The sequence below is a fragment of the Hemicordylus capensis genome, chromosome 3, assembly GCF_027244095.1.
Source record: "Hemicordylus capensis ecotype Gifberg chromosome 3, rHemCap1.1.pri, whole genome shotgun sequence".
NCBI lineage: Eukaryota > Metazoa > Chordata > Lepidosauria > Squamata > Cordylidae > Hemicordylus > Hemicordylus capensis.
Window position 1 is genome coordinate 140,604,406 of NC_069659.1, and position 27,622 is coordinate 140,632,027.

The following is a 27,622-nucleotide window of genomic DNA, read 5'->3' on the forward strand; positions in this document are numbered from 1 at the left end:
GATCATTTTAAATTCAGAGTCATCTTCAATTTGGGAAAATACAGTATGTACATTGGATTATGAGAAGACTGTATCAAGTGAATCATTATGTGAGTTATGCCAAAAAGGCTAGGCACTATATAGTACCATCTGTTTGAAGAAGCTTACTGGCACTCTCAGGCAAAGCTGAAGATTTGAGGCCATTATGTTCAACTCTAAATGACAAATATTAACCACAGCTCAATCAAAAAACAAACACACACACGAAAAAAAGGTGTATATTAACTGCTCCATGAACTCTTGCACTGGGAAACCTTCTGCTTGTGTATCACCATAACACATCAGAGGATCGTGCTACAGTATGAGAAACATCATGAATAAGGGCACAGGCTGTAGCAGACTCAACCATTAAAAGAGCTTGCATAAAACACCACTGTTGGAGTCACTTTTCCACCAAGTTAGGAACAACTCTTCCATGAGCAGAAGCTTTTACACTGAGAAAAGCATCCTGTGATTCAAGCCAAGAATTCTGTGAATGCTGAAAACACTGACAAAACATACAGAAAAGTCTTTATTAGCATTGTTACAGGCAATGCATCCATAACTGATCCTTGTAGTGTACAATCCCAGCCAAGGTCAAAGCAAGAATTAGCAGATTGAAATCTATTGTACACATGTGCAGAAACAGGATCTCCTTTGAACTTTAACAGAAGAGACTGAAATTCACTTTACAAAAAATAAAGTAACACCCATTTTTATGTAAAAAAGGGCCAGCTCCTACTAAGCTGACAAACCAAAAGTATCTTGAGTTGGCCAAATTGTATCTTTATACCTTGTATATACCAGGCTTATCATTTAAAGCTCATTAATGATATACACCTGGGTAAAAACAAAGTGGGAATAAAATCTGATTGGTCAGTCGTTACATATAACTGCACAAGTGCAGTAACTAAGTTGAGCACAGGACAGTAGTACCAGAAAGTGGAAGTTTCCCTTTGTTAGATATAATTAATCTGAATTTAACAGAATGAATGTGAAATTAACTACATCACACCCATTTGAGTAGTTGACATTAAAAACCATGCCAATTCAGAAAAGCATTCTTAAACTTCAGCCTGTTTCTAGGTGGGTAAATACTTAACCCATTAGCAAAATTAAACAATTATAGAAGTTACCCTTTGTGCATAGTTAAATGCCACGAGATGGATTTCACATTTAGTAAAGCAGACACTGCAAAAAGCAGTCGATAAGGAAGAGATTGTGCTCCCTCATATCAATCTATTTTTGAGGGGAAAGGAGGAAAGGGCAGGAAATCAATGTATCTGCTTCTTTTAATTGCTGTTCTTCCACACTGGTTTAAGTGCAAATCATTAAATTGTTTGATAGCCAGCATGGCTACGCTTTCTGCCAATTAAATACGCAATCAAAACTATGAGGACTAATCCAGCAAGGGCTGCACCAACTACGATGGGGATCAACATGTTGTTTTCATCCAGCGGACATTCTTCCGCTGAAAGAAAGAAAAAAATCATCTTAAGCAGTTTGCTAGAATTTTTCATAAAGAATAGTAAGATCAAAGAAAATAAGAATAATTCTAGTGGTTATTCTGTTCTCTATATCATAGTCATCAGTGAATGAATGCAAATAATGCTTAATACTAATTTCACTTGGGTGTGTACAGGTAGCCAAACTTCCTGGGGCCCCATTAAGCAGAACCTTTTCTCAGTTGGCAGAATTTTTTTTTAACCCACTAAGAAATCCAAGTGTAAAACTCTCACCACTTAATAAACCTTAGGAGGAATTGCTTACGAAGTAGTTATATTGTCATACTACCCGATGAACAGTTCTGTGTTTACTCAATGTTAATGCCATTTTAGGGGATACACTTGAAATACAAAAGAAGAATTTATATATCTTCACAAGTTTTGAAGAAAAATGATCAGGAGTAAAGATATTTCCCACACAGTCAGGTAACCTAAAGTGTTCCTAACTTATCTGGAAGCAATTCTTACCTTTATAGGCATTTGCCTGGCTGCCTATTTTTAAGCCTGAAACTACTTACAGCAAGGCATTCCATGGGACACACAGGTTTCTACTTAGGTTTATTTCACTTCCCTGCTAGTACCAGGGGGCAGCTCTCCATGTCTTTCCCCCAGAAGTGACTTCATATGCACTACACACTAAGGAGACATTCTAGACCTCCTCTGTATCAATCCCCTTTATCAGGGCTATAAGCAAGGAAATGCCCACATGGGTGCTTCCACAGAGGGGAGGCATACAAGTCTTGTGCTTAGTTGTACTAAACTCTGGAATGAGAAAGTTTGTCACTAAATTTGTGTTAATGCAACTCTTTTCAAATTATTTTATTTTGTTTCTACTGGCAGTGGAAACAGCTGAACGAACAACAGTGCTGAATGAATATACAGTATTAACTTCAAAGTGTGGATTCCCCAATTCTTTCTCCCTACTCAAGTCAGGGCTTGTGAAGGTGCTCCTAGAAATGGAAGCTCTTGCTGAATGCTTCCAACAAGTACTATTTACAGTTAGTAACATAACACACTAAGTTTAGTTACAATGGTTATCCAGAGAATTTAACACCTAGTAATTCTCCTAGGGAGTCTGCCAGCTCTGGGATGGTGAATTACTGTACATTCATGACATATTAACTTTATTTCATACTAGTGAATTTTGGCCCGTTGAACAACGGGCCCTAGTAACAGCTCTCCTGTCCCCCTGCTGCCATTCCCCCTCCCTCCCTCCCAGCTGACCCCCCCCCCATTAAGGGCCAAATCGGCCCAGCCACTTGCCCCCGCAGCTTCCGCCGCCGACCAACCGGCCGCCCACCCAGCTGCCGATACCTCCTTACCGCCGGCACACGTCCTCCGCTTGATCCGCTGATCAATTAACAGAAGGAGAGAGGTGCTCGCATGCAGAGCTCTACTCTCTTTAAAGTCTCTTCCCGAACTGGCGGTTTGGGCAGCAAGGACGCAAAGCGCCAGTTCAGGAGGAGACTTTAAAGAGAGTAGAGCTCTGCATGCGAGCACCTCTCCTTCTGTTAATTGATCAGCGGATCAAGCGGAGGACGTGTGCTGGCAGTAAGGAGGTATCGGCAGCTGGGTGGGCGGCTGGTTGGTCGGCAGCGGAAGCTGCGGGGGCAAGTGGCTGGGCCGATTTGGCCCTTAATGGGGGGGGGGTCAGATGGGAGGGAGGGTCGGCGGCGTCGGCTGCAGGTGCCTTTTAAAAAATATTTAAGTGGCCTCCGCTCCGCCCCCGGCCTCCGTCTCTTTAGGCCGAGGCAGCGGCTCTGCCGCTGCCTCGCTCAGTTTACCCCGGCGCCGGTTTTCCGGCTTCTTCGGGGCGGCCGCTTCTGGCCACCCAAGATGGCTGCCGGGTACCGGCGAGCGTGTCTCCCTTGCCCTGTTCTGGGCCTGCGCTTCGCGCAGGCGCAGAACAGGGCAGGGAGGCATGGACACACGCTTGGTGTCCATCCACGGACGGACACCAACCGTTTTATTAGAGAGGATTAACCACAGCTGTGTTATGTGTCTTATCAGGGCTTCATGCTTTCATTTGAAGATAAAATAACTAATGTTTGAGTGACAAACATTTTTTCATTAATTTTCTCTTTATGACATCTTGATCCATTTTAACTTTGGTTTAGTTTTGGGGGAAAATTACACCATGACAATTTGCCTTAACCAGTAGGTAGAGGTCAATTTTAAAATGAAACAGCATGTAAGAGAACTTTAGTTCTTATGCTTTTGTGTTCAAGAATGAATACCAAAGTGGCTTAAGTGTTAAGTAATAGTACTAAAGTGCAAAAAATTTTTCCTACATCTCAAAAGATGTTTAATATCCAAATCTGGTTAAAAATAGGGATGTGCATGAACCGGTTCAGAGGTCCTTTTCCAGACCGGTTCAGCAATCTGGCATTTGGTGGGGTGGTGGTTTACCCTTAAGGAGCTGGGATGGTGTCACCAAAATTGCTGGCATGGGGTGGCAGCATACCTCCTTGCCACCCCAATCAGTGTCAGTCCATAAGTGCCTGATGCATGTAGGGCACTTCCGGTTTGACGTTGACTGGGGCAGCAAAGAGGTATGCTGCCGCTCCGCACCAGCAATTTCGAGGAGAGCACTGGTGGGGTGAAGTGGTGCCGGAGCTTGCACATCCCTATTTGAAAGACACAAGATGATGCAACTAGAAGTTTGTACACCTAGCAGGAATTGCCAACCAACTAGCAAGAACCCACAATAATTTGAGGACTAGAAAAAACAACATTAGTACCACTATGATTAAGTTAAAAAGTTACATCACTTTTGTTCTAAAGAGACTGCATACACATTAAAAATCAATTTAATGGAAATAAAGATCTCACCTGCTCCAAAGTTGCCTTGATCAATCTTGAAAGCCTGGACTTGAATATTAAATGTGTTGACAAAAGCATTATCTGCAACTCTGATGCTCTCTTCTGCAACACACTTGTAAGATTTTCCAAGAGAAGCTTTAAGTGCATTCAGGTTGTTGTTGGAAACATTAAAAGTTCGTTCTGCACAAGTTGAACACATACAAGATTATGTAGGACCACATTGCAAAGACTGGTCTTGCATGGGTAAGGGTAGTTTGTATACACAAGGGAGGAGGCACGACAGCAAGGCTGAAGATGTAAAAGCAAGTAGTGTAATGCAGATAAAAAAACAAATCCCTACATGTTTTGAGAAGAATGCTCTTCAGGGAACTGCTGTATAAAATAGGACCACACACAATATGAATTGCATGAGATTCAAGGAAAACACACAAAGATAAAGCGTTAATATTAAACAGTAACATATACTACAAAACATAAGATTCAAATTACCAAAGAGACAAGAATGATGAAGACAAAACTAAAATACTAAATGGAAAAGTTAAGCAATTTAACTTAAGGATGAAAAACATACCTACTCTAAAAACAGAGTGTTAAAAAGTTCCTATGTAAATAAGTATACAAAATACTTACTGGTCATTATCCTGCAGAGCACAAAACCTATCTCTTACCAGTAGCTGTTCTGTGGGGATCAGCCCTCTAGTTATATAAGCTGGAGAAAGCCCATATGTCACCAATCATCAATGAAGGGAAGCACATGAGGTGCTGCCTTCTCTCCTTCTCATGTAATTCATATTCCATTATGTGTGTGGTTCTATTTTATGCAGTCCACTGAAGAAGATTCTCCTTTCAAACATGTAGGGACTTGTTTTTTAATCAACGAACAGTTTTGCACACCACTTGTTTTTGCATCTAAGGGAAGTTTGGGGGCGCAAACTCAGTTATTATAATGTTTTATTGGTAGCAGGGTGGAGGTAAGAGGAAAAGAAAAGGGCAGAAGTTAGTACCAACCCAGTTCCTGCTATTGATAATGTGCCCTTAGCCCACTTGGCAGAGTTTAATAGTGAGTATGGTTCCCTTGCTTGCAGACCCTCAGAGCACACCAAGATCACCAACTGAACTCCTTGTTTATACTTTAAGACTAATGTAATTTTCTCCTTAGCTTCAGAAGGCTCACTAGGACAGAACATATCAGAAATTCTGATCTATCAAATTGGTAATTCAAGTAATAGCTTTCAAAGCAGCAGCAGTGTGTGCTTTTGCTACGACAGACAAAGTCTTGTGTACTTTAAAGACTAATAAACGTATTGAAGCTTTTGTGGACTAACACTTCATCTAATAAACTGGGCTGTAGACCACTAATGTGTATACTTCAATACATCTTAGTCTTAGGGTGTCAAGAATGAATTACAAACTTGCATTTATTGTGTAGTTTGAACTCTTAACTATTTGAGTATTTTATAACAAGAAGTCATCCCCAGCTAACAATGCCATCCTACTTGCAGTGACAAGTACTCAGGGATGATGGAAACTGAAATACAAAACCACAGCTGAAGAACCTCAGGTTGGCCACCTGAGCTAAACATTTTTAAATGTTTTTTTAAAAATCTTACCTGTAGCTTCAGAAGGCAGACGCATACTCAGAAAAATACCTTGTAGAAAGTACTTCTCAGTAGATGTATTCTTAAAAAGAAGTTAAATATAGTCATTTATTATTTTGTTTTCTTTTTAGAAGTTGCTCAAGTTGCCCTACTCATGTTAAAAGGCCACTGTATCCCTTACAAAATATTCTAGTTATTTTAGAAAACCCTTGCTGAGCAAAGAGACACCTTTTAAAGTGGCAATTCTCTTATATTTAGCAGGGGGAGAGCAACTGGCCCTATCCAGCCCCAGCACAGCATCCCTCCGGTCGCTGTTGCTGGTATCTGCTTTATGTTTCTTTTTTTGAGAGCCCTTTGGGGACAGGGAGCCATCTTATTTATTTTTCTGTGTAAACCACTTTGAGAACTTTGGCTGAAGAGCAGTATATAAATATTCGTCGTAGTAGTAGCAGTATACAAGGAGGAGAAGGCGCTAAAGAAAAAAGGGAAATGGGAAGGCCCACATGGAGCCACTGAAAGTGTCTGTCTTTAAAAGCAGAAGCTAGAAATTTAAACCCTGTGGCTATTCACAGAAAAGCACCCTGCTACCATTTCTACAGGCCAGAAACCCAGATTCACATGATGCTTTATCAGATGAAGGCATTTTATGAATAAAAGCTTCAAAGGCCTACATACCTATGATGCTGACCTGCTGCATTCTGCAACAGTTTTACAAAACCTCACCATCACAATGTTTCATGCAGATAAGCAACCACTTTAATCTATGTCATTCTGATTACCAGGGTATGTTCATTAGTAGACCACCAGGTGGGGGAGGAGAACATTTCCTTATTTGTTCTACAGAGATTCATTTATATAAAGGTACTAATGCAGGTGAGAGTTTCAGTTTTTTCAATTAACTGTTTCAACATTAATGGATATCTCTGAACAGTTCCACTGTTATTTATTGTGTTTGAGATTTAATGAAAATGGTCATTAATGAACAATTGAGAAAGTGTATAGTTCCCTTGCATTGCTGTTGATATAAAGAGGACATAGGTGCCAAGAGAGCTCCAGAAATTTTGCACAAGTACAACAGTTGGTGTTTAGTTCAGAATGTCTCATATGTTTCAATTAGTGCTAAACAAACTCAAGTCTAACTGCTGGCTTTACAGAAAATGGGGAAACAGCCATTGTCTGTCTGCTGGGCTGTCACACCTTTTCCCTTCCCACTCCTTTTGCTCTGCTTAACATCCTGCCCAGTGGGAAATTCTGAAGAACTCAAAAGTTTGGTGTCCACAACTCTGTTTTGGCTGGTCCTATTAAAGTTATCAGGAGACTGGCTTATGCATCTCAACACTATAAATTAAGAATCTAGAGCTTATCACCTTTAGAGAGGCTTGAGAATCTGAGTACCTGGTACAGTCCCAAGTCTGCTGAGCCTACTAGGGTTGCCAGTGAGTAGGGCTTCTTCTGTCCCTTATCCCATGACTGACTGAAGCAGAGTTATGCACATAAGAAAGTCCACGCAAAAAATTACAGCTTCCAGACACACTGAATGTCTTCTAAAGTTCAGAGCCAACATAGCTCTTTCTACAGCACCATCAAACTAACTGCACTGTATGAATGATGGAACTGCATCATTGTGTTTACCTGCACAAAATGGAAAGAAAGTGTGGTGCTCTCAGAAGTCAAGTTCAGAATAACAGTCTGATTGTCACAGTACCCAGAGGACATCACATTTGGTGGAAGATTAAACACATCCAATTTCACCTTGAAAATAGGAAAATGAGCTATATGAGATAGCAAAAGCATACATAGCCTACTGAAAATCAAATGTGAGTATTTGTAATGAGAAAGGGAATGTACAAGCTGAGTTTTCTGAACAGCTTAAGGGAACACCAAAAATACCTTGGCATTACCCATGTTATTTTCATGGCAATACATACTAGGTCAAATCTGTATGACTTATGGTCTAAAGTTAGGAGCTACACGGTGACGAGATGAGCACAGTTAAAAGTTTTTAGGGCACAGGGGGTCAAAATGAAGAAGACTGGCGCTTCCAAGTTTAACAATAATCATGATTTGTAACATGGCAATATTGTAATATATGAAAAAAGGGCCTGAAGAAATACTAGTCTGTGTGCAAAACAGAGGGTGGGACGACACTGCTAATCCCTTCAGCCTGAACAACCTTTGTGTGGGATGGGGAAGCAGGAAGGGTTTTGGTGGAACAGTCATCAGTCTGATCCAACATACAGTAGGTCCCCAAAAGATTTTTTTTAAAGATTTAAAATCTCATTTATAAATAAACAATAGCAGATGTATACCTTTTCTTTTGTCTGGTATGTGACATTTAGTTGCAGACCCATGGAAGCAAGAAAACAGAGTCCATGCACGCCAGTCACATTGTATTTTACAACCTCTGGTTTGTTTGAAGGTTTAGGCGGTGTCGTAGGTGGGCGGCTCGTTGTAGGCGCAGTGGTTTTTGGAGGAACAGTAGTGGACCCTTGGTCTTTAGAACAGATAGTTTCTGGAAGAAAAGGCAGCCATGATCGCAAGGGATGAAGTTATAAGGCAGAAGGGCACCTAGCCCACCTCCACTCAAAAGACAGATTTAAGTTACTACAAGCAGAGGAATGGACATATTGTGCTGAAGGACCGATTCCACTACGTGCTGATACACATGTATATAAAGGGCCTGTTTCATCATGCCCTTTATTAAAATGTTATTTATTTATTTAATTTAAAATATTTATACTCTGCCCCTCCAGTTCCCTACTGCTCGGAGCGGCTCACAACAATTTTCCTTTGCAGAATCAACCAATTCACTGCACTTCGTGCTGTCACCTATAAAGTCTATACTTGGCATTCTATTTTGAAGATAAAAAGGTAAAGTGTGCTATCAAGTTGGTGTCGACTCCTGGCAACCACAGAGCCCTGTGGTTGTCTTTGGTATAATACAGGAGAGATTTACCATATTGTCTGGGAAACATACCAGCAGGATTCGAACTGGCAACCTCTGGCTCTCTAGTAAAGTCATTTCCCCGCTGCACCATTAGGTTGTAACAGTGCCCAAAGCTAAACCTGAATGACTGACTCTTTGGCAAGAGTTTGCTGTATTTAGTAACTGGACTGTACCCTATGAGCTTCTTTTGTTCCTGGAAGAAACTTCATTGGCACGATTTTCACCAACCTTCACTTCCATCAGCCGCCTGCTGAGTCCCTTTAAAGTCTGCTCTGCTCCTTAAGACTGAGGATTTGGTGTGGGGGTGGTGGGGGGTGGTGGTGCAGCAGGTTGCAAAGGGGAAACTAGCAAAAGTCCTCCTCTCCCCACCCCTTGTGCAAAACAGAGCTTCTTCCACAAACAGAAGACTTGATGTACACAACTTGAGTACATAACTACTTATATACAAAAGTACATGATATACCTTTACTCTGTTTTTGTTCTTGTATTATACTAGCCACCTTAACACTTCCAGACTGGGAAGTGTAATAGTTTTATATTGTAGATATACTAGATTTTAAAAAAACCCTGTGTGTGTAACATACATAACAAATGGCATTTTTATGCTGGTATCATGGGAAAGGGATAGATAAACAGCATAATAAACAGTTTATGTCCTCCAGATATGTTGCTGCTATTCAAATTTCAGCACGGGTATCCTTATTCTTCTGAACTACTTCCAGACACTCCCCACCGCTTTGATGGAGCTGACTGAGGGACAGGCAGGGATTGAAACTGGGAGGCAGACACCTTTGGATAGCTGTGGTAGTAAAGAATCCAGAGACCGCAGCTACCTGTTCTTTTGTCCTTCCCAGCTGCACATGGGATAAATTAGTTCCAGCAGCTATTACTACAGTGTAGCTTAGGTACTTATTTCTAACACTGTTTAGGATTGTAAGACAAGTTATTGGTCAGTAAAACCCAGTGTTTTATCAAGATACTCTTAGTCTTCTAAATCAGACAGCTCTCCAACATTTACAGTGAGTCAAATGGCACCTTACAGCTCAAGCCTGGTCTATTGACTAAGAGATCCTTAGGTATAACTAGTTCAATTGAGAACATCTGGCTTGCCATAGATTCTCTTTGAAGATACTTACCTTTCAGACTGAACGTGTTATTTACAAGGTATGCTTCAAGTGTAACATTACTGAGAAGAATGCTCACATCTGTCATGTTTATCTGCTCACTGCTAACACATTTGTACTTTGTATTTAAGTTTGCTTGAATATCCGTTTTTGCAGTTACTTCTTTTATTCCTGCAGCAAAAAGTACACAATTGTATAAGGGGGAGAGGGTCTTCAGAGAATTCCCACATACCACCATCCCAGCCTCAACATAACACAAACGTCTTACCTCCAGTTGAATTTTTGAAGATGGTAGTATCTGATAAGTTGTATCTGAATATCAGTGTATCAACACTGTAGCTATTGTTGCTCTTTTTAAATGTCATGCTTAACGAATTCCCATTGCCAAATCCAACTTCTAGAACTGATGAAGTTGCATTATGTTTGCCACAAGTGCTATTTTTCAGTACTTCTGCATTTTCTGGAAGACTGAAGGTGTGGATCTGAGAGAGAAATTGAAACAGCATGTGTCAGAACTGTTGTAACCATACAATAAGTGACACAATAGCATACAGCTCTATTTGACATGCTTCCTCCCAGTCATCTTCTTCTAAAGACACTTGTCATCAAGAACAGAAATGCCCTGTATGCCTACTGACCCTTACTCTTTGGTCTGCTTTTACATTCTCCTAGCTATGCATTATTTGTTCCTAGTTACATATAGTTCTCTTTGTCAAAATACTTCAAATTCTGCAGACATTAAAACCATCAGGTACAGAAGATAAGAAAATTTAGTAGTACACAATAAGACAGCCTATATAGGCTTTATTAGATGTACAATTTTGTTTTAAACAAGACGTGGATTTGCTTGAATAAACCCTTCACCTATTCAACTTTTTCCAAAATTAGAGAGGGCTTTTGACTTGAGCACAACATACCTTGGATCTCTCACTCCAACAAACAACCTCACTGTAGTGTATGTAGGATAATCCCACTGTATCCTCACAGTATACCCAGTGAGATTGGCCCCCAAAAAGAGTGACTTGTGAAGCCTATCCAGCAAACACCATGGCTGAATAGAGATGGAACCCCAGGTCTTCCTGGAGCAAGTCCAGCACTTCATTTGCCACACCAACTGATTTTCTATCTGCACTGTAACCACTCAAAATAGTGCCTAAACTATTCATTCATTTATTTTCTCTCCTCCCCCCCCCGCACTGTATCTGTATTGAGAGCATTTGTACCGCACATTTCCTTTACTATACCCCAATATTTATTAAGTCCCAACCTGGTGAAAACCAAAATATTTAGCACTTAATCCCAAATATATGTAGAGCTGTGATGCCAGTAAGTGGCTCATTTGAAAGCAGCCGCAGCAGCATCCTGTGCTTGGCAAAACTTTGTACTGAGACTGCAACTAACAGAGATCACTGCAATACCTCCCCATCCAACAGCTTCTAAAATGGCTGTTAAGACATTTATTCATCTAGGCTTTTAGTCTGACAGAATTTGTCATTGTTTTTAAGTTGTTTCAATGTTGTAATTTTTGTTTCAATCAGTGTTTTATTGTAAGCCATGCAGAGACATGGATTTTGGGTGGTGTATATATATATGCTAAATAAAGGGCTCACTTACAGAGTGACACCAGCAGAACAGAGTCCTCCACACAACTGTCACTTCCTCCCTGGACAGTCCCCGAAACTTCCGAAAAAGCCCTTGAGCGGCCATGGAGCTTCACTGGCAGCACCGGCGTGTTCTGCCCAACTCCTCTCCCTATACCACAGCCCACAGAGTGGCAGATATCTCTTGATCTTTGGCAATATCTTTTTTGGGGAAGCTCAGGGGGATACTTGGAGAGGAGGCAACAGTTGTGGGGATTCTGCATTTTGTAGGGCATCACTGTCTCTGAACCAAAAAATATACAACACTGCTGGCTTCAGTCAACTCAGCATGGTTAAAGGTTTTTCATGGTGGCGTACAGATTTAAGTCATTTTCAATACTGCCACCATTCCATGCTCATGGACCTTTCTTTAGCTAGGCAGGGACCAAATATGCCACCACAACCTGGTGATAGTAGTGGTTCCTAGTACAGTTGCATTAACCCATGCTGCTATTGGCAAACACACAGCAACAATTCATATCACTAGCAGAATGTCTTGAGCTAGAACACTACAGCAGAGGAACAATCTGTGGTCCTTGCCTCTCATACCCAGTTTGCCAGGTCATGTTGAAGATCAAGGTAATGGTGTGTGTGTGTGGAGGGGGGGCATTCCTTGCTGGTTTGGGGATTAAATTTTGACTTATAAGAACACGTCACTCATTGACCTTCCAGCTAAGTGACCATGAACCAATTTGTATAAGAATGTTGTACAGTGGGATAAAAGTATTAGTTTCTCTCACTGTGGTTGAACCAAGTCATGCCTGTTCTTACATTTTAAAGTAGTATTATTTATATGCCACCTGATATGCATATCCTTGGTTTGAATGAATGACATTTATTTTGGTCCAAGACCAGAAGACAAAATGGATTTAAAATATAACACAATTAAAACAGTTTTACAGAGCAAACAAGTAGAACAGCTGAAAGTTCTTTTTTACTAAAAGCCTGAGAAAACTGATGCATCATGAGGATCTTTTAAGACATCCTTTAAAATTATGCCTAACGAGGAGTTGACACCGACTCAAGGCAATCTTTCCTTTCCTAGAAGGTGAAAAGTACTCAGACCTGACTGACATATTCTCCCTAGATCCAGGAGTGAGCCCAAAAATTTAGGAGCCATGTAACTGACACTTGAAAAATTATCAGATTTAGTAATAGTCGGGGGGGGGGGCGGGGAGAGGCGGTTAAATGGGCTTCTCTTTCTCCCCCTTACAAGTGACATACTTGTAACAGAAACAGGGCTCCCTGGGACAAATAAATATTTTATTTAATAACTCTGCTGCTGAATATCCTAGCCTAGGCACCTTGGTTAAACCGGTAGGCACCAGGCAGGGCTCCCTGGTGCCTGGCCTTGGTTCAGACCAACTGGCTTTTGTTCCTCTGTCATTAATTAAGACAGACATGTTTGAAACCTGACTACTCCATGGCAAGCCAGTAAGTAACAAGAATTTACCCAGAGCCAAATTTGAAGCAGCAACACAACGCGGAGTCAGGAGCAGGTCAGTGCTGAATCCCTACAAGGAACAGAATTTAAACTTGGGTAGAAGGAAGCAGAATCTTTCCTGCTGCCAGCTACCCCAGCAACGATTTTCTTTATATGATTTCTCTCCCAGTAGGATTTGAAGCTAGAAGAAACCCTTGCCAAAAGAAGGGGGGTTTCTTGTTTTAAGGAACTGCTTTAGGGGGAGAAGGAGAGCTCAGCCTGGGGGGGTCTCTTACCATCTGTCCCTTGAGACAGTGCCAGTTGGAGAGGCGCAGAGGAGCTGCAGTAACAGCTGCTGCCCAGTGTAACAAGCAGTTACAGCTCACTCAGGACACTGAGATCTGCTGCCTATACTAGGCAGTATATAAATTCAATAAATGGAGTGGTCATTTCCTGGGGGCTGGGTATTTGTATCCTCTGTTGCACAGAGCAGGTGAGATCAGCCCATAACTTAGAAAGGGCACCCTTTGAACAGAGATGTGATCCCTAAAGGTATCCCCTTTAAGTTTTGAACACATTTTAGAAGTGAAGTGGGCATTTGGTGGCTCATAAAAAGGGCTGCGGTGTTCTAGTTCTACATTTGTTGCAGCACAGTACCCACCTTCAGGCTCAAGCTTTAGCAGAGATTAAATCAAATCAGCAGTTAAGTCTAAACTCATCAGCTTCATGTGGTGTAATAAAAAGCAGCTGGCCACACACATGAACTGCACTGATTCACTCCAACAGGCTCTTTGTTCTAACTAATTTTTAGTACTGTTCTACAGTGTGTTTTAGTAGAAAACTGTGCCAGTTCACATATTACTAGGTGCAAGAATCTGTTAAGAATCTGTTTTAGGTACACCTAAAAATGAAATGTGGGAGCAAGCCAAAGATGTGAATACTACAGGCACATGCATAAGAGAACTAGTTTTGGCAACAGCTCTTTCAAATGCAAACTTAAATTTCAACTGCTGCATCTTACTGGTTTTAGCCAGACTGAGGTGTACAGTAGTCTGACAACACAGTGCTTCAAAGGTTACAAGTCTTTGCAGACAACATTCTGGCCTAGCATTCACTGAATTGTCAACAGCTACTCACCTCCACTTTAGTCTTTGTGTGGGATTCCACTATGAATTGTGCAGAGAAATTGGCTAATATGCAGGTTTCTCCACCATCTTTCACTTCAAATGTCGAAGTTGTTTGTAAAAGCCCTGTGAACAAAACATTAGTTAATAAGCTTGGAAGAGCACTTCAATGCACATGTGCAACTATGGGGTTCAGTGGGATGGATAACTTCTCCAAGAGCAGAGTGTGTGCTTTTTAGAAAGCCTGCACTTACTCAGCAATTCCTGCTTGCAGCATTGTGTTGTGAAGGTTATCCAAGGCCCAACTATAAAGCATTTGAGCATTTTCATATATTGATTCCTCAGCTCACACATAACCAAAAGGGATTAAGCACCTTAAGTAACCATGAGAATGGAGTCAAGACGATTAACTTGTACAGAGCAAGACTATCAACCAGAAGTCCAAACTGTGTCTACTAAATGCTTGTTTCTCCAGTGGCTTTAGCTGTACTCAGTCCTTTGGAAAGCATGCCAAGTATTGTGTTACGTAACTGCCAAACATTCTTGTTAAAGTCATGTAACACACACATGCCAAGAAGTTTTATCCATACACTGAACTATTTTTTTATACAAAGTCTGTTTACAGAAAAACTAGAAAGGCAGATAATATGCAAAGTGCCGAGTTTCCATTTGATACTTTTCATACCAATATTCAAGTACAAATGATCAGCTTTTAGTAACTGAACTCTGGCTTACGTAAAGTGTACTACAGATGTTCAAATGTTAAGTATTTTTTCCAACTTGCCTGAAAGTTAGCATGGCTGCAGTAAACCCCACAGGGTTGTACAAAAAAGTACTAGTATGTTCTACTTTCGGCAGTGGCTGGTATTTTAAAAAGCAGGTAGTACTGATTTCACTTCAGCTATCAGACAAATTCATTAAAGAAGTTCTAGATGTTATATTACATGCTGTTGTCAAAGGCAACTGAACAAATTACCACCTGCAATAGCTAATGATTTACTCAGATTCTATCAACAAACTAGAATCTGTACAAAGGACAATTCTTTAAGCATCTGCATTTTAAAACAAGTCTGGGGAGTGAATTATGAGGCTACAGCCACAGAATGAGGGGGCATTTATTTCCTATTTGAAGATAGAATCTTGTCTGCTTACCCCACCTCCAAGATTTACATTTGTTACCATTAGGGTTATTCTAGACTAGCTGTGTGTGCTTTTTGGAAGGCAGGGTTATGGAGTCACAATGGTTAATAAGAGGGACTGGAGAGCCAGGACTACAATATCCCTGAAAAGACACATTTGCCCAGTCATAGTGATGTACAGATCAATTCAGTTATGGTGCCATGTGATCTACTGCTTTACAGGCATAGTCTGGTATGCAAGGTTCTCTCACTCTGCTAGGGTAGCCGCCCAGTGTGTGGCACTTTTCCACCAGAGGATTGGTTGAGAAAGAACACTCATTCGCGTGAAGTCAACAGTAATGTATGGGTTGCCAAAGCTTTCTTCTGCCTATAAATGATCTGCGTTGCTGCTTTTCTTGCCTCTAATATGCAGTATGGGATTTTTAATATCAACTTTGTACAGCGCTGTATAGATGGTATTTGACACCAAAAAAATTGGCATTAATGTATAAAAATGTTTCAAACAAATGTTGGAAGTGTGGACATTCTGAAGGTACTTTTTCTCATATGTGGTGGACCTGTGGGAGGGCTAAGGCCTATTGGGATATGATATATAATGAGTTAAAGAAAATATTTAAAATCACATTTCCTAAGAAGCCAGAATCCTTCCTACTGGGAATAACACAAGGTGTAATTTCTACAACTAATTTAACATTTTTTATGTATGCTTCTACGGCGGCTAGAATAATATATGCACAGAAATGGAAGAGTAATGAACTGCCTTCGAAAGAAGACTGGCTGATAAAAATTTTGGAATATGCGGAGATGGCAAAACTTACAACATTGATGAGAGACCAGAACTTAGAATGTTTCAAAGAAGATTGGAAACCATTTTTGTTGTATTTAAAGAACTATTTTCCTACCATGGACTTTACAGCAGGGTTTGAAATTTAGTAAAAATTGCAGGTTGGGTAGACTAACTGTGTTTGTAAGGGTTTAAATTTATGTTTTGAATTATTATTATAGCAAGGGTAAATTTTATAGCTGACGATTCACGAAGAGATGTGTGCGGGAAGTCCACTTTTGTTTATTTGTTAATGATAATATTACTATTGTTAAAATCAATAAAAATTGAATTTGGGGGGGAAAAACTTTGTACAGCACTGTTCCCTCTAAGAGGAATTCCCAGATGTTGACTACAACTCCCAGAATCCCCAGCTGCAGTGACTTTTGCTTGGGGATTATGGGAGTTGTACTTAACATCTGGGGATCCCTCTTAGAGGGAACACTGCTGTACAGTATACAATTTTGTTTTAAAATTGCTTAAGAGCTAAATAAACAAACATCTTTCATTGGTTGACAGTCTTAATGGTACTGTGGTCACAGAAGAGAGTCAACAATGTGGGATCACTGGGCTAAACCAAATGAAGTTTTCATGCTTAATGTTTAAAATATTTTAACTATCACTCCATATCACAGCATTCAATATGCCACCACAAAATTGGAAAAATGAAGGTTGATATTGTCCCTGATAAGTAGAGCAGAACAGCAGTACCATCCAAACTGATAACAGAAAGTTCCATTGATCAGGCATAAGCACCTGTATAGAGTTCCCAGATTTTTCTAATATAAATAGCATGTGCATCTGATTCAGACTAGGCCAGTCAAGGGAAAGAGGCTTTAATTACCTCCACTTCTTGGTCCTGATTTGGAACTCCCCCACTATGACTATTTAGTTCAGAAGAAAGGTTCCTATTAGCACCATTAGGATATTCCCCCTCCCCCCATCACACAGCAGTTGGTGAGGCAATCCAGATGTGATTCGACAATAGGAGAAAGATACCCTCCCCCTTCTGTGGTCCCAATCCAGATTGGGTACAGTGTTCTCTCTAACATGTTGTTGAGTACAACCCCCATAATCCTCAGCCAAAGGCTATTGCAGCTGGGGATGCTGGGAGTTGAAGTGAACATCATCTGAAAATCCCTGTTAAGAGGGAAAATGATTGGGTATGTTATTTAAGTTTGAAGAATCAAGCATGCAAGTACCAAACACAAATAGATGTATCATCTAGTTTGGCCCTGGCTCCTGAAGCAGTCCATGAGCACTCCAAAAGCACAAGTTCCTAATGCTTTAGGGGAGTGGGGAGAGTTATTCCAAGGTATAAGGAAGCTATGGCCCCAGCTTGATCTACCTAGTCTGGATTTGCAGAAGCTAAAGTATGTTGAGAACAATAGATTATGAACCAGGATTATTAGGAAATGCACCGGAGTCTAGATGGCTCCACTGTCTTATTTGCAAAAAACAGTTCTACAGAGAGAGGGTAAAATCCCTTGTTGTAATGCAATGTTTAGTTTAGCGTAGCTTGTTTAAACATACCAGAAGTATGTTTAGAAATTGCTTGTATTTGTGAATAAATTTTATTGCAATTAATTCATGGTCTATTTGTTCAGATGGATATTTAGAAATATTCTGACCAGAAGTACATGCCACAAATCCCTCTATTACAGAGAGTATACAGTATAAATGTATAACTATAGTATATACTTTGTTAGCCACCCCATAGCAAAATTATTCTCTGGACAGCTTACAACACAGCAGTAAAACACATGAAATCACCACACACCCACAAAACTATTTACAAACTTCTTTTAAAGCACAAAGTTACTGCTGATCAGGAAGTGGATAGTTCCCACAGTATGGAATCTACCAATACAGAGACCATTTAAATCAAAAGATGTAAATCTCCATCTTACTGAATCAAGTATAGATTCACTGAAAACCATGTTAATAGAATGCAACAGGCACTTCACATGGAGTACATGGAGAAATAAAGTCCTATCAGTAGAATGTTTTAAAAGTTACCTATTTGGAGCTACATGTGCTACTACTCTACACATAGGGGAAAGAGTCTAGGTAATCCAGCTGTAGCACCATCAATGCTACTCCCACTAACACTATGTCGATATGGCCATGCATATTTGCCACAGCCTGATTCACATCCTCCATGCAACAGATAAGAATGCAGTGACAGGAAGGCTACAGGCCTGCCTGTGCTATTCTCACCTCTATGAGAGTGTGAAAAGTGTGCTACACTTAAGGAAGCAAAATTGTGGCAACATGTTTCCAATTTGAGAATTTAAGAACAGTGGCAATATGTACTCGGAGTGAAAGGAAGTGTCAGGGGACAGCAGTTAACTCTATGAACTGTGCTTCTTTTTAAGTCATAGATTAGAATAAGGCTAGGCTGAGTAAGAGGATCATTTAATTGTACATAGTAAAACCGAAAAGGCAAGGGGTATGAAATCCACATATCAAGGTAGGTAATGTATAACATCCTGCCAAATAGCTGTTCCAGCCCAAATTTCATGCTGGATCAGCTCTTTAAACGGAAGCAGCTCTTCCTGAGCAAGCCATTCGGCTCTGTGGATAAACAACCCGTGATAGAATTCAAGTAGTTTGGTAGAAAATTATATGTAAGAAGATGTGCTCTAATGAAGGAATCCAAACTTTGTATTTTAAGATTTCTTACTAATTCATATAACAAAGTAAGCAAACTGAATCCAGCATTTACCCTCTAAAGATTCGGTCATCTTTGTAGGCTGCAAACCCATGATGCAATTACAGATTAAGTTCAGGAATTGCTATTTTCTTCAGGTGATATTCATTTTTAATCAGAATATTTCCCCACTGTTTTTCATTTTTATTACACACTTTCCTCAGATGACCTTCTAGAAAGTGAATAAATGACACTGGTTGGTCAGCACCTCTACATGATACACAAGAACTCAGAGAAAAATAGTGCACTAGAAAGATCCTAAGTTGCAGGCAAACAATAGCTTGACAGTGCTGCAGAAAATTCTAATTTGATGTAACGTAAAGGTAAAGTGTGCTGTCGAGTCGGTGTCAACTCCTGGCAACCACAGAGCGCTGTGGTTGTCTTTGGTAGAATACAGGAGGGGTTTACCATTGCCTCCTCCCACGCAGTATGAGATGATGCCTTTCAGCATCTTCTTATATTGCTGCTGCCCAATATAGGTACAGTGGGGATTTGAACAGGCAACCTCATAGGGACATTGGAAGCTGCCATATACTGAGTCAGATCATAGGTCCATCTAGCTTAGAATTGTCTTCACAGACTGGCAGCGGCTTCTCCAGGGTTGCAGGCAGGAATCTCTCTCAGCCCTATCTTGGAGAAACCAGGGAGGGAACTTGGAACCTTCTGCTCTTCCCAGAAGGTCTTCATCGCTTAAGGGGAATATCTTACAGTGCACACACATCAAGTTTCCCATTCATATGCAACCAGGGCAGACCCTGATTAGCTAAGGGAACAAGTCATGTTTGCTACCACAAGACCAGCTGTCCCGTCCGATGGAGAGCTGGTCCAAGATAGAGATTTACATCTCATGCTTGTTAGTCAAGTCATTTCCCACTGCAAATGTATCCACATATTTCCCAAGAACTGAATTAAGATATGTATCTATATATATGGAAAAACACACCTGCAGTGTTCCCATCTTAAGCAACATCCAAAATGTTGTTGTAAAGAAGTTCACCAGAGGGGGAAAGCCCCATTTACCTTCAACTCAACCAGCATCCTGTGAAAGGGCTATCATCCTTTTGCTGCCCAGTTTATCATCACTTTTAGCTCTTACTGAACTGTTTGTTTAGCAGATATGGAAAGATAAAGCTTTGCAGTCAGCTTGTGTGCATTCCTTACCAGCTAGATCCACTCAAGCTGCATTGCAGCATAAGGGTACAAATAAAATTTGAACTTATCAGCAAGATGTTTAGCAGAATCTCCAAGTTACAATATAGATTAACATTCTGGTGTTGGCAGATCAAGAGTTTTGGACACAGAGTTCCCAAATGATGAAATGCCTTTGCTCATTGCAAAACTACCAAACAACATGATCAGTTTCTTAACTGCAGACCCCACCCACACACTTATTGTGGCACACAGGCTTACAGAGCATAAACTACAAAGCCAGAACCAGAATCTAACCTTCCTACAGCTGTACCATGATTACAAGCTGCCTCCAGTCCAAATAGTTACATGCTAGCCAACAACTTAATTTGTTGGGCCGAGAAGTTCAAGCTAACACATGAGAATCATGAACGGCATCTTGCTGACTTGTGCACCTAACTACGTGGCCCTTCATTATCTGTGGTTCCATTAGCCACGGTTTTGTGTATCCATGTCAGGAAATACATACCAAACCTCATTATCCACTGTAAAGGGTCTTGCATATCTACGGTTTGGGGCACATGGTTCCAACCTTATATGGTTGTGCTCTTCCTGCATGTGCTCGTGGGTAGTGAGAGGAGTTTTGAGGAGGACCGAGTGCTTTGGTCTGCAAGTTTTGTACTTTTTTTTTTGGTCAAAAAGACATTTTAAAGAGCATTTGGCAGCCTTGGGTGGCCTTTGATGTCCTTAGGAAGCCATTGAGACCCTTTAGGAGACATTGCTCTAGAGTCTGGAGTCTTTTGGGGCATATTTCCGGGGAGCCTTTGCAAGCCCATGGGAGCTTTTCTTCAGCTATTCCTGTGCAACTTCTGGGAGAAGCCTCTTGCAGCATTGCACAGTCCTGGTAAGCTGCTAATCATCACTTTAATAAATTTAATTTTAATGAAATTATATTTAATTAAAATATTTAAACCGTTTATAGAACTGCACTGTGCTGTATAACTGTAGCTAATGTAAATTGCAATTAAAATTGAATTATCCATTGATTTTATTTAAAGTACAGTACCCATTAAATTGATTTTAAGTATCCACTGAAAATTTATTTTATTTTTCAGTTACTGCACTGTCCTGTCCTTTTTAAATGTTGTGGGGGGATTGTCTTGCACAGTTATTGTACAGTACATCATTGTACAGGTTTTTACTTCCTCAGCAATCAAAATGAGCAAGCTCACAGTGGAGAGTTCTCACCAGGGTGGATTTGATTTAAATCACGATTTAAATCACTAGCAGGGTGGATAAAAATCAATGATTTTTTAAAAAAAATCAAAAAAATCCGATTTAAATAAAAAAAATCCGATTTAAATCAAAAAAATCCGATTTAAATCAAAAAAATCCGATTTAAATCAAAAAAATCCGATTTTTTTTATTTTTATCCACCCTGCTAGTGATTTAAATCGTGATTTAAATCAAATCCACCCTGGTTCTCACAAAGTGTTAAGTGTTACAAAATGAGACATGTTGACTCATGGGGTCAGCACAGCATCCAACTTCTGGAGAACCAACAGGAAAGCATGGGTAACCACAGCGGTTTTCTCTGACTGGGTGAGCAACTGCTTTCTACCCAAGGTGCAGGATATCTGGCCTCCAAGAACCTGGCCTTCACAGTCCTCCTGGTGCTCAACAGTGCCCCTGGCCATCCCGAGACTCTTCAGTTCACACACCCAAGCCTGGAGATAGCCTTCTTGCCACCCAACACTACCTCCTTGAGTCAACCGATGGACCAAGGTTTGATAGCAACTTTCAAGTCACACTACACTCGCCGCACGTTCAAGAGGACACTGGATCTTATGAGAGCTGACCCCTCTCTGTCAGTCAGCAATTGCTGGAGGAGCTACAGCATTGCGGATTGCATTAAGAACACTGCAACATCCTTTGCAGAACTCAAATCCCAGTGTGGAAGAAGTTGTGGCCTGGAACAATCACCTCTTCATCTGCTGCAGCTGTTTCCTCAGTAGCGGACAGAGTGGAACGGATCACCAGCCTTGCACTCACTGTTGGTGGAGAAGGCCTGCAAGACATCAAGCCCACATGAGGTGGAAGAACTCCTCCAATCCCATCAGGAGGAGTTGTCAGAGAAATAACTAGAGAACATCCTGAGAGAGTAAGAAGAGAAAAAAGAGGGAGATACTCCATAAGCCCCTCACCAAAAAGGAGGCTATCAGATGTTATGCAGCTGGGGACTGCCTTGACAAACACTATTTAAAGCTGATCCCCTGATGGAGCACAGTATCTTATTTCAAAAGCAGCTAGCGACTGCTTTGCAACCCTACAAGGACACCTACTGAGCTCTGCAAAGCAAGGGGAAGCAAACAACCATCACCAGCTACTTTGGAAAGGTACCCACCACCTCCACAGTTAGGGAGTGGCCATCATCAGAAAGCAACACTTGCGTTTCCCACAGCTTTAGTGAGGATGAGGATGATGGCCTCTGCAGGGCCTGCTTTTGCTAACTGATCTGTGCCCCAAGCAGAAGACTGGAGATGGAGTACTCCAAACTCCAGCAGTGGAGTGAAGGAACTCCCCTGTGTGAGTTTACTTGAAGTGGATTGAATTCTGTGCTGCCTGTTTGGCTAACCTACCAACCAATCAGACCAGGGGCTGGTGCTGCTAAGGGTTAGACTTCAACTGTAGTCTTGAACACCTGGCATGTGGTAGACCTGAGGTAGACAAGGTACTGTGCTGTCTGACTGATTAAATGCCGTCAAGTCAACTCTTAGCGACCACACAGATTCTCTCCAGGATGATCTGTCTTCAACTTGGCCTTTAAGATCTCACAGTGGTGCATTCATTGCTGTCATAATCTAGTCAATCCACCGTAATCTAGTCCATCCATGCTTGTCATCCTCTTCTTTTTCCTTCAACTTTTCCCAGCACTATGGACTTCTCAAGGGAGCTGGGTTATTGCATAATGTCTCCCAAGTATGATAGTTTGAGCCTGGTCATTTGTGCCTCGAATGAAAATTCTAGATTGATTTATTCTATGATCCATGTGTTTGTTTTCCTGGCTGTCCATGGTATCCTCAAAAGTCTTCTCCAGCACCAAAGTTCAAAAGCATCAATGCTTTTCTATCTTGCTTCTTCAAAGTCCAGCTTTTGCATCCATAGTATCACAGGAAAAACCATTGTCTGAATTATACTAATCTTTGTAGGTACAGACATGTCATGGCATCTAAATATCCTTCCCAAGGACTTCATTGCAACCCCATCATGTGCTAGTCTGCGGCATATTTATTGACTGCTGGATCCTTTATTGTTGATGCTCGATCCTAAAAGGCAGAAGCTATCCACCACTTTAATGTCTTCATTATCAATTCTGAGGCTGGTTGCTGTACCCATTGTCATTAGTTTAGTCATCTTTACATTTAGTGCTGTGCTTCATATTTATTTGATTTATATACTATCTTTCCAGAAATAACTCAGGGCAGTTTACATTAAAATAAAAAATACATAATAATTAAACTGCTTTTCCCTGGTTTTTTTGGGGGGTGGTCATTTTGCAATCCTTCTTTTGGTTATTTTTGGTTGTTTTCCAGGGGTCTGGAACCTATCTTCCCCAATTCCCATAGACTCAAGGTCTCATTATTCACAGTTTCATTATCTAAGATTGTAGGCTGGAACATAACCTCCAAATAATGAGGGCCACATGTATATCTTTCTGCTATCTAACCTTTTGAAAACTTACTCCAGGAAGTATCAAAGCTACAGAAACATAAGTAAAGATTAAACCTTCCATCCAACTACACATTTATGTTAACTTGGAAACATGATGAACTAGAACCTCAGAGCCCTCTTCAGCTATAAGCAGTCAGAGAAACCATGGTTTGAGAGACGCTAGCAAGCATAAAAAGGCTTTGAGAAAAGCAAGAAATTTAGCAGCACACAGTGTGTTGAAAGTATATGAAGTCAGTTTAGGATAAGTATTCTGTTGCTTCTGTCTGATAAGCAATGTAATAAAGGCAGCCATACTTTTCTGCCCCTTTAAAACCAAAAATAGTTTTATTTTGTAGAGACCAGGTAAGCGTAAAATGAAATGTAAATATTGTATAGGTAAAAGAAACTTGAATTTCAGGTAGTACAAAAAGAAGTACCACACCCAGAATAAAATTCAATTCACTCATGAACTCATCTTTGAAGTGTTCCATTTCAAAACCCCTATTAAAAAGTAAAGCATAATAATATAGCTAAGGAACAGAACTATTCATCTTTGCTCATAGGTAACACAAGGGGTGGGGACTGGCTTCACAACAGTCTATCCTTGCATTTTTCTAATCTACATTTTCAATGCTATTAAAACAATGTTATTAACCAAACCACTCCTAGATTTACCCAGCTATAGCTTCTCAAAGATAACATATCCCTGCTTTGTTTGTAAAAAGCACAAATACTGGAGCCTCTAATATAGTGGCAAGGCTGACTTTAATGACATTGCTTTTTCCAAGGTGAACAGAGATAAAACAAACACTTTTGTTTTGGGAAAACACTTATCAGTCAGTTATCAGACTGACAATCGGATGAATCCATACTATGCCAGCTTAAAGTAGCACAGAGTAACTCCAAAATGCATTATCTATGTTTATTCTGCATTCTATTCTCAGGCTTCCCCAAGACTCTTCTCACTTATCCTGTTCATACAATCAAACATTACTGGCAGTAATAAGCATTACAGCCAGTTGTATACAGCTAGAAGTTGGTCCCACTAAGACTCACTCTCACATTTATATAAGATTACAGCCTTACTTACCCAACTGCTGATAAAGCTACTGAAAGTAGACATTGAACAGAAATCTACTAAAAGTAGAGGAATGAAACCAAAGATTTGATCACTACTGGCCTATTACATACAAGACTCATCCACATGATCCTGCAAAGCACTATCCAGTTCTCTCAACTGGGAAATGGGGAATGCTAATTATTTCTTTAGTCCTCAAAGGGAGTTCATTCCAGAGACCACACCCAGAACAAAACCTAGTGCCAGTCAAAGTTAATGCCTTGCTACAGAGCTTTGCCAGTTTCATTTGTGCAACCAAGTGGGAAAGACTAAAAAAGCTTTTGTTTGTATGAACAATTCGGAGAGGTAAGTGCTGCAATACTGGAAAGAGGAAGGACGCAGATTCAATAAGTAGTTTAAAACAAAGTGTAAAGGCAGATGCATTTGCTCAGTGCTGGGGGGGAAATAATGGTAACTTTGCTGCCATTTGCTATTTTTGACATTCAAAGAGCTAGATAAATACTTCCACAATTGGGAGTATGATGACTGCTTTTAAAGAGATATATAAGATAGCAAAGGCATGGGGGAGAGTGGTTTGTCATCCAGCAGTGGTGCAATTACATGCACTATCAAAGTGTGCTTTTAACATCTGCACAAAATTCACGACTACAGAGTAAATGGTGAAGGGAGAAACCATATTTTTTCCAGCACTACCAACTACACAGTAGTTTGAGAGAGCAAGAGTGAGTGCGTATGTGTGCGCGCAAAAGAAGGCCTTGAAGACACATCCCAAAACGCCTTGCAATCACCAAAGAAACAAGCCAAACATTTTCTGTATTTGTCTAAGAAGGTCTAAGAGTTATTCCATTACCAGTTGTAGTTTTTTTTTTTTAACTGAAGTGTTTAACAAGCAGCAAAAAGCCACCTAATGGTGCAGCAGGGAAATGGCTTGACTATCTAGCCAGATATTGCCGGCTCAAATCTCTGCTGGTATGTTTCCCAGACACCTATATCGGGCAGCAGCGATATAGGAAGGTGCTGAAAAGTATCATCTCATACTGGAGGAAACAATGGTAAACCTCCCAAAGACTGCCACAGGGCTCTGTGGTCACCAGGAATCGACACCGACTGCACTCTTTACTTTATGTAGTGCTATTCCACCTCTACCATCTCTTCTCAATCTTTATCCAAACACTTTACTTTAAAAAGCAGCAACTGCTGCTTTTACCACAACTGTAATGTTTGAACAAATAATATGCCAGTAATATACCAGTTGTGTAAACTATGTCAAAAGAGGAACATATAAGGCTTCACGTGCAGCAAGGCAGGCAAGTTTCTTTTTCACACCTGTAGTTGCTAGGAAGCAAGTGCTTCTAACCAACACCAGAGTTGTTTACAGAACTACTGAGAGAAGCAGAGCGAGGGAACCACATATGAGCAGTGTTCAAACACTCAAGTTACTCTGGATGAAGGAGAATAGTGAAGTAATCAATTTTTATACTGTTCAGACATAACCAAGAGAAATTAGGCCTCAGGGTTTTAGATTGCATACCACTCACATGCTAAGTGTGCACCTTGGAACAAAACCACAAAGGCAATCAACTAATTCCACATTACAGTGGATTTAGGGTGAAAAAATAACTGGTCACTTCCTCCTACTAGCTCCAGGGAAAGTCACAGACTCACTAGAGGCCTTGGAAAGAAACAAATCAGAAGTGTATAGCTACAGGGAAGAACGGAAAAAGGGAAAGTGTAGACGTTACTATTTACACACATGAAGCAGCAAAAGCACAAGGCTACAAGGCAACTTAACTGCAGTTGTCACACTTTTTAGCTTATTCTTTCTAGTGTTAGTAGTTGTCGTGTTTACTGATAGCATCATCAAATAAAAGGATCTAAGAAGAAGAAGAAGAAGAACACCACTGAGCCGAGGACAGCAGTGTTAGCTGCGGGCGGCCCTGAACGAGCACCGTGTCTCACCCCTTCACCTCCCACAGAGACGCAGCCAGCGGTTGCCGACTACGCAGAAGGGGGTTCCGAGGATGGCCTGGGAGGCCACATGTCCCTTAACTGGGATCCCTCGCCCGCCACTCCCAGACATAACAGGAGCAAACGCAGGACCCGGGCTGAGGCGCGGGCTCGACATTTCATTGCTGGAAGCCGCCGCTCCAAGGCGGGAGCCGAGGGGCTAGAGAGCTGCAACCGCCGCCTTCCGTGGGACTCCCAAAGCCCCACAGCGGAGGAACAGGCAGGCCCCGCGCCCGAGAAGGGCGGCGAAGCAGAGAGAGCTCAGGTGAGGGCCAGGAGAACGCAGCGCGTCACACGGCCCGGTGAGCGGAGCGGCCTAGGACTGGACGGGGGTCGGGAGGAAAAAGGACAGGAGGACGGGCAAGGAAGCAGACCAGGTAGGCGCCCGCGACTCTTCCTCCCTTCCTCACACTCACCCAGCAAGAGAGCGGCCAGGAGAAACCCCCCGTCACACCGAGCTGCCATGACAGGCCGGGACTGGATGGAGTCAGGCGAGCGGGAGGAGGACCAAGGCCGAGACAAGCACCGCGACCGCGCACGGTTAGAGCGCCCGACTCGGCAGCGTAGACGGAGCGGCAGCAACACAGAGAACGCCAGTAGGCACGGTCACGTGATTAACAACGTCAACCCTCCCCCTCCTCTGTCACCTGACCTAAACTACGCCCGGCCTCCTTTGAAAAAAACGCACGCCAAAAACTAGAGATGGGCGAGGAACTGCCATAGGTCGGTCACAGTCTCGCGAGAACCTAAGGGTGTGGCCATAAGTAGGGGCGGAGCACTAAGGCTGTGGCAACTTCCGCTCTTCAGTTTTTCTACCGCTT

The 27,622-nt window shown here is 41.4% G+C and overlaps 1 protein-coding gene across 1 annotated transcript; it reads right to left on the minus strand.

The window, feature by feature from the left end:
• Nucleotides 1-537: 537 nt before the first annotated feature.
• Nucleotides 538-27,483, minus strand: LAMP1 (lysosomal associated membrane protein 1). The gene is made up of 9 exons (XM_053307161.1): nucleotides 27,218-27,483; nucleotides 14,216-14,328; nucleotides 10,284-10,497; nucleotides 10,028-10,186; nucleotides 8,254-8,456; nucleotides 7,577-7,696; nucleotides 5,957-6,026; nucleotides 4,356-4,526; nucleotides 538-1,489 (listed from the first exon to the last, which is right to left on the minus strand). Exons 1-9 carry the CDS (start codon nucleotides 27,264-27,266, stop codon nucleotides 1,350-1,352), a joined length of 1,239 nt encoding a protein of 412 aa, XP_053163136.1. The 5' UTR covers nucleotides 27,267-27,483; the 3' UTR covers nucleotides 538-1,349.
• Between the last annotated feature and the right edge of the window lie 139 nt (nucleotides 27,484-27,622).